Here is an 8312-nt window from a genome sequence, read left to right as displayed (position 1 = left end):
TATATATATATGTGTGTGTGTGTGTGTGTATGTATATATATATTTTGTGAGTTGTCTCATGTCACCTGGTCATTAAAGAGATTTATATAAATATACACACATATATGTATATATCCATAGATATACATATATATATTTAAATAAGGATTTTCATTCATGTTCAAAAGTAGAATGAATAAAAAAGAAAAAAATGAAAAAAAAGTAGAATGAAAAGAGCTGAAAATGTTGGAGGGGGAGGATATAAAGGAGAATTTTAGATTCTAGAAGAAGTATGAGATGAAGTGGAAGAATATTGAATCTAAAAGGCAGGATGCAATGGGAGATGGGGCATTTTGACTTCAGGAAACATTTTTATGATAGCCATTTTATTCCTTTTCTGGGTTATTATTAGCTCTGAGGCATCATCCTTTATTTATTTATTTATTTACTTAAAGATTTATTTATTTATTTCAGAGAGAATGCAGGGGGAGGGCTGGAGGGAAAGGGAGAGAGAAACTCTAGGCAGACTTCACACTCAGCACAGATCCCCATGTGGGGCTTGCTCATACAACCCTGAGATCAGGACCTGAGCCAAAACCAAAAGTGGACTGCTTAATGGACTGTGCCACCTAGGCACCCCTAATTACAGTCTTTAAAAATAACCACAAATCATCTAAGATTGTTTTTGTTTCTGATCAGTGTTTCCAAGGCTAGGTAGAGAATAAAGGGGGAACAAAAAGAACTAACAAAAAATATTAATCATGATGTTTTTTATTTCCTACTTTTGATACAATGCTATCAGCAAACCATATTGGTAAACATTTCATAGACTTAGTAGATTGTAAGAGCTTCTGATGGAATCAAGCATACATTAGATTTATATTCTGATTGCTTATTTGAGCCAGAAACTCTGAAAACACTGTGTAAGGAGTGAGATTTAATAGAAATTTGCTGAATGAATAAACGAACAAATGAACGAATCTATGGCATAGATTAAGTTGCGCCTGGACATTAAGAAAAAGTCATGAATCTATTCAGATTGGGTGCTAGAAAGTCATAATTATTTTGAATTATGGTGATATCTGAGATTATCTTGAAGGATAAAATTTTAGGATAAGCTTGAACTCTGTTAGGGTATGTCATGAAGCAGAATAATCTGCATCTATGAATTAATTACATTTTATGATTATAAGGTGGTATTGCAGAGTCTCATACTCACTATTGCCATCTTATAAGAAGCCAACAAATCAATTAAAGAAATTGGCATCTGTTAAAGATATGAGAGGAAATTTTCTATTTTTAGTAACAGGTAAGTTGTGAAAAACTGTCTCATGAGAAGATCCATTAATACTTTCTTATTTGCTTTTGTAGAAATCTAGGAAGGGAATTTAAATTTTTTAAAAAGATTTTATTTCAGAGAGAGGGGAGAAAGCACACAAGCAGGAACAGGGGGAGGGGTCAGGGCAGAGGGAGAAGCAGACACCCTGCTGAGCAGGGAGTTCTGGGCTCTGTCCCAGGACCCTGGGGTCATGACCTGAGTGGAAGGCAGATGCTTAACAGACTGAGCCACCCACAGGTCCCTAGGTCGGGAATTTAAAGGATTATCAATTTGCATCTGAATGTGTGCTTGCGAGTGTTGAGGGTGACAGGGAGGGAAGAAGTCTGGGAGATGTTGAGATGTTAAGAAGTTCCTTGGAACTTCTCCTGGCATCATAATGATTCATTGCTCTTTGGTGCTTGCCTCCTTTTGTAGTACTGGTTTCTTTTCCTGAGGGTAGCTCTGCTTATCTTCTGAGGCTAGGGGAGCCGATGTTTGCTGTGCATCAGCAGGATCTGCATCAGGGAGACATTCCCTGGTGTAATGTAATGCTTGGCTGTCACTGAAGATGATAGGACAATCTGAGATCTCATTGGTGAGGGGTGCACTTGACTGGTTGTTGAGGAGCTCTGGGCTTGATGACCTAGCTGTCTGAGCTTGATTTTGCTGCTCCATTTGGGTCATTTCCTTCTGTTGCAGTATCTTCTCTTGCAGGTACTGGTACAGAGGACTGGAATAGACAGTACCCCTCTCTACAAAACCAGGTTCTTGGTTCTTCTGCATCTTCTCTTCAAGTCTGGACTGGGGGACTGAAACATCATATCTTTTCTTGGCTGGATTTTGTTGGTCATTGGCTTCTGCCAACTCTTGGGGGCTTTCATCTTCTTCCAATGTTGCAGGTTCCTCTCTTTCAAGGTGTGTTTTGGGGGATGCTGAATTGTCCTCATCTAGATTTTTTACTGGAGCGTCCTGGGTCTCTGGTGTCCTAACTTCTTCTCCTTTGGTACTTGGGTCTTGGACCTTTAGCTTTCTTCTGCTGTCTTCCTTTGCTGGAAGCTGCTTTATGGAAAACTGGTCAGTGAAGTCTGCCTTCAGGGACCTTCTGTCTTCACCTCTTGCTGTGGACTCCTGTGCCTCTGGATGTCCATTGGGGTACACAGCTGGACCTGGGCCTTTGGTTCCTGAGCCCAGACTTCTGTGCTCTTCTCTGGTAGCCCATTCTGGTTCCTCAGTGAGCTGCTTATCCTGTTCTTCGACTCTGACTGCCAGCACCACATCCTCCTCAGTTCTGCTTTCCTCACCCAGTGCTACCTGTTTCTCAGTGTCTGGGTTACCATTGTGACTTCTTTCCACAGACTCTCTGAGAGGGTCTCCTTGATTCTGGGAATCCCCTTGCACAGGCAGGTCATTTGTCTCTGAGCTGTTATCACCATCCTCTGGAGTCAGGCTGTTGGGAATTTCAGAAGAACCCTCATTATTCTGTGTGACTGTGGGCTCGGGATCCTCTTCCTGGTAACCATCATCATCCATGACTGGCTTGTCATGAGTCTTGGTGACCCTCTTATTTTCCTCTCCAGACTGGTTCTTGAGTGGTGCTAATTCCCGTGTTCTTTCTCTTGCTCCTGGTGTCCCTTCTGCTGCAGGGACATTTTTGCTGCTCATAAGTGCTTTTGCTGTGCCTTCCTCATCATGTCTTGCCTCTTCTTCTGGGGTGACTGTTTTTTCAATTTCAGGATGGTTCTGATCTCCTCCTTCTGAGCTTGACTCTTGTGTTTTAGAACCTGCTTCAGCATCCCCTTTTTTTGATGACTTTTGGAGTTCCTGATACTTTCCATCCTGTGGTTGGTCTTCCAGGGTTAGTAGCTGAATTTCTATCTCATTTTCTTCTTGTTCTGCTGTTCCATGGACCTCAGGGCCTCTCCTCTCTTTCCTTATAGCCCTAACATCAGGTGTTTCTGAAACATTTCTGTTATCACCTTGGACAGACAGGTCCTTTGTTTCTTGTTCTTTTCCTTGTGCTGGTGGTTCTTGGGTCTCAGATGCTCTGCCATCATCCCCAGGTTCAGCTGGATTCTTTGTCTCAGGTGGTGTCCTGTCGGCATCCTCTCCTTGTCCTTGGGTCTTGGATGTTCTATCATCATCCTCAGGATCAGTTAGTTTCTCTGTCTGCAATGGTTTCTGGGCAGCAGCTTGTTTTGGCAGGTCAGCAGGCTCTGAATTGGGCTCATAATTTCCTGGCAGTGATAGTTCTTGTGTTTTAGAATGTTCCTTAACATCCTTTTCTGTTGTAACTTCCTGATCTTTGGAAGGCCTCTGTGTTGTTTCTTCTGGTGGAGAACTTTGTGTTCTTAGTTTCCCTTTCAGTTCTCCACATTGATCCCTTGTCTTAGTGATACTTTGCTCCCCGACTGGTTTATCTCCCTCCGTGGGACTCTCCTTTTCCTGTTCCTCCTGCTTTGTGGGACTGTCAGTCTGTTCTGATTCTGCTGTTGTCTTACTTGTCTCAAGTTGAGCCCCATTGTTTCCTGTTGCTGACACATCTTGGGCCTCCTCCTGGCTCTGTTGATCTCCTTCCAGGTGTTGGTTTTTAGGGTCATTGTACCCAGGTTCTTCCACTGGCAGTTTGCAAGTCTTGGTGTTTTCAACCCCATTGTGTCCAACTGCTCCCCTTTCTGTAGGGTTGAATTGAGCTGATGATGTCATTCCTGAAGGAGGTACAGTTCTGTCTTGAGTTGGTGGAGTTCGCTCTGTCCACTGGCCAGTGCCACTCGTCACCTGAAGATCCATATCATCAGGTTTCTCCTCTAGATTAGACACTTGTCTTGGTTCTGATTTTAGTAATGATTGTATATCAAGATAGGAGAGATTCAACAAGTTGAAGATTGCAAGAACAAATTCATCAAAACTGATGGTGCCACTGCTGTCAGTATCCAGAAGGTTCAAGTTTCTCTCCACAGCATGAATGGCACATGGCTGCATGAAAACACAGTGAGAAATCAGCCTATTTATATGTGGTTAAGCACCTTGAGTGGCTGCATATATCCCAAGAATCCTCTTTTTTTTTTTTTTAAATCTTATTCCTCAGGAACTAGTGAAATTTCCCAAATAGGAAGAAATTGTTGATTCTGGATGCCATTTTTCATCAGAGAGCTATGCTAAGAAGGAGTTTTTACATCACTGTGAGTTGCATTTCCATATATACTGGCTCATCACTCCTCTCAGAATCTACTTTGCTGAAGCATAGCCCCAGTGAGGAAAACCTTATTTTCCTTTGTAAGACTGATTAAGCAATTGCACAGAGTAAGGAGCTGAGACTGAAAAAAGTTGTTCAAAACCAGTGAGTGCCAAGAGTTGATAGCCAAATGTAAAACAGGCAGGGATCACCTATGCCCATCTTGCATAGATTATGGAGAAAGGGTAAGTGGGGGAGAATTTCCACAACTCTCTGAACACCTTACCTGAAGAATGTCCCCAAACTCGCCCTGGATGAGCAGTTTCAACTCTGTGCAGGTCAACGTTGCCTTGTCACCATCTTCCTGGGCATACTTGTGGAATGTCTTGATTACACAGAGGACATCTTTTAGGAGCCGAGCCATCTTTCCCAACTCAGTAGACTGTGAGAAAGAATAAACAAATCTTATTTCCTAGGAAACGTCCTTCAGGAAGGAGATACCTAGGTCATCCTTTTTCTGTCTCTCCCACAGTTCCACTGCCATCATCTGTTCTTTTCTGTCTATCTATCTCTATTAAGATATTGTATCTGCATTACAGTGATTTAGTTTTGTACCAGATAATGTCAGTGAGATCAGATCTGGCACAGGTGGGTATAGAAGGGACACTTCATCCCATCCTGTGGAAAACAGTGACACTCGTGTCTTCAGAGAAAGCTTTATTGCAAAAGGAATTGGAAAAAGAGCACAAATGTAAGTACTAAAATGCACGAATGATGTCAACAGAATGGGACCAATCCTTCCAGCCTTAACTGAGAGTGTCTACCCGTTTTCTCCTACCTTGGGTCAGTCTAACTCCTCTTCTTAAGAAAGTATAATTTTTACAGTTAGTAAAGCTTCTGGAGAAAAGAGAAGTAATGCCAAGAAAATCAATCCCTATATATGCAGGCTGAAGCAACATGTTTTTATTATTTATTTACTTTTAAAGATTTTATTTACATATTTGACAGAGAGAGAGATCACAAGTAGGCAGAGAGGCAGGCAGAGAGAGAGGGGGAAACAGGCTCCCTGTTGAGCAGAGAGCCTGATGTGGGGCTCAATTCCAGGACCCTGAGATCATGACCTGAGCCAAAGACAGAGGCTTAATCCACTGAGCCACCCAGGCACCCCTGAAGCAACATGTTTTTACCAAGAAGACATTGCTCAGTGAACCCACTGGTAAAACAAATAGAATCTTGACCCCTCAGTCATTACCCATCATTTAAATGACTCTGTATTTTCATTTTAGAATAGCTCTGAGTCCCATGTCTTGTTAAATAGTATTCATGCCTATGTCATATAGTTTACTATTTTTTAAAAAAAATTTATTTATTTATTTGACAGAGAGAGCAAGAGAGCACAAGCAGGCAGAACAGCAGAGGGAGAGGGAGAAGCAGGCTCCCCACTGAGCAGGAGCCTGATTGGGGGCTCGATCCCAGGACCTTGGGATCATGACCTGAGCCGAAGGCAGTTGCTTAACCAACTGAGCCACCCAGGTGTCCCAGTTTATATTTTTTTAAAAAGACAATGATTAAAGAAGTTCCAAAGCAAAGAATGTATCTGGGGGGCCGGAGCTCCCAGTTTAGTGGGATTAATAGTGGTCAAATTAGACTTGGGGTATGTCCCCTCTGGAATCCTTACACAATCTCACATATAAGCAGAGCAGCAACCAAGATCCCAAGTATGCTCAAGCATATGGTCTATGAGACTTACCTTGTTCATGAATGAGAGCAAGTAGAATAAAATGGGCAGCGGGCTGTGAGCTGACAGCAGGTACTGAAACCTTTTATTGAGTCTCTAATTGCACAGTTAGGAAGGAGACACCCTCCAGGTCTAATGCCCTGATTCATCACAAGCAAACCCAGTCTCCTCTCTTTGTCTACTCTCAGCTTCTCTTATTTTTGTTTCCTTTTTTAGGCAGCTTCAGTTAAGTCTTGGTTTCAGACTCATCCAAAGGAAGGAGAGGGGATATTTTTCTTCATTTGCTGACTTGCAGGTTATAGTTTTGAATGATCTTTGGGGTGGTGTTAGCTTTTTTTTTTTTTTCAACCTAAGGACACAACTACATTTCTGTTTGACAAATCATAGGGCTGGCAGAGACCTCAGAAGTCATCTGATTCCTTCCTCTGCCCACAGGATGGACTGTATTTGACCCAGCTGGACAGATGGGTGTCAATCATGTGTTTAAAAATAGAGGTGCCATTGAGCCATGTGACAAGAGTGGAGATACCAGTTGATTCAGGTGTTTCAATGCTCTGTTCTCCTTGCCCAGAGGCAGAGTTAGAAAAAAAAAAAATTCTTGCTGGGTGTGAACTTTGCTTACCTAGAATGTGCTATTTTTTTTTAAAAAGTGATTGATATCTGCTCTTTAAAGGTGCTTTTGTAATCCAAGGAGCTTAGAAATGGGCATCCATATCCCGGTGTTCTTTATGTAAAGGGGAGAGGGAGACCTAGAAATTACCAATCTGAGGACAGGTAGGAGAGAGCCTGAGATGCTGAACTGGTAAATGTTTTTATTGCCATCTAGATCTCTGTCCTTTTTTGCAGAGAATATTTAATTAACAAGAGAATTAGATTAGTTGTTTTATTAGATATTTAAAAAGAGAAAAGGGTAAGTTTTAAAACATTCTTGCCTGCTTATAAAAGCATGTAAGAAATAGACCCATGAAAACAACTATTAAAGGCAAAGACCAAGAGCATGGAGGGGTGCAGAGGGGGGTAATTTTACAAGAAGACTGAGGCTAAGGGCAGCATCGATATTGAGCAAAACCTTGTTCTGATCTTCCTGATAATCAAAGCAAGTACAAGTACAGTGGAACTGAGTGTTGGGGTGGGGGTGGGGAATCTATGTTGATAGTTCCCACCTGTAAAAAATTTTCTCAGTACTGTCCTAAAATGCAGAAGCCTCCTCCTGAGAATTGGGATTGGCATGTAAAGGTCATCTTAATTCTGATCAGTCAAAATCTCCTGAGTACTTACTATTTTCCAGCCACTATGCCAGGCACTGTGGTGTTTGAAGTTGAGCAAATTCTGTCTCCCTGTTTTGGAGGTTATAGGACAGTTTCATGAGAAATGGCTGAAGGAAACTGAGTATTTTCAAGGTTGGAGTGGAAAGAAAGACGTAGGGGAAACATAACAGCTGTTTTCAAATGTTTGAAGGATTTTCATGGGGATAAGGAATGGGATCGGAAGAGAAAGGAGCTTACATTCATTGAACACTTAAGACAGTCAGGTACTTCACATGGGCGGTCTTACTTAATCCTCATAGACCTTTTAGGTAGTTATTATCCTCTCTTAGTAAATAAAGAAGTTAAGGCTCTTACTGGGCACTGTGGCCATGTGCCTAGTAAATGGAAAGTCTGGATTTAGAACTGAAATGCCTCAAGAATATCTCTGAGCTCATGGTATCTCTATTATGTTGAATTCCTTATTCTGTGTAATGCCAGAGAATAGAGCTAGAATCAGTGATTGACAATTTCTAAAAAGAAGTCTTTAGTTTTTATTAAGAACTCCTTAAGGAACAGTGTTGTCTGTCAATGATGTAGACTGTTCTTAAGGTAACCAGATCCCTGTTCCTGGAACTGTCAAATAGAGGCTGAATCACAATCCATTGGCTAGGTTATGGGGGAGTACTGCCACAGCATGTGGCAAGGCTGGAGTGGCTTACAGGGAAGAACATTGAACTCTTCCAATCCTAAATGTCTATGTTTTTAGGTTATATTTTCTATTTAGAAGGTCAGGGTTGTATCTTGAATAATTAAAGCTCTGGCTCCCCAGCCCTTTTACAGGCATTCTTATTTTTTCAG

General features: G+C 41.7%; 1 protein-coding gene across 1 annotated transcript; it reads right to left on the bottom strand.

The window, feature by feature from the left end:
• Positions 1 to 1699: 1699 nt before the first annotated feature.
• LOC111161948 (trichohyalin like 1) lies at positions 1700 to 4893 on the bottom strand. Its single transcript, XM_022526027.1, has 2 exons — positions 4756 to 4893; positions 1700 to 4270 (listed from the first exon to the last, which is right to left on the bottom strand). Exons 1-2 carry the CDS (start codon positions 4891 to 4893, stop codon positions 1700 to 1702), a joined length of 2709 nt encoding a protein of 902 aa, XP_022381735.1.
• Positions 4894 to 8312: the final 3419 nt, after the last annotated feature.

Source organism: Enhydra lutris, unplaced genomic scaffold (assembly GCF_002288905.1).
Source record: "Enhydra lutris kenyoni isolate GAN:26980312 unplaced genomic scaffold, ASM228890v2 scaffoldscaffold88, whole genome shotgun sequence".
NCBI lineage: Eukaryota > Metazoa > Chordata > Mammalia > Carnivora > Mustelidae > Enhydra > Enhydra lutris.
This window is presented reverse-complemented; position numbering and strand designations above follow the sequence as displayed.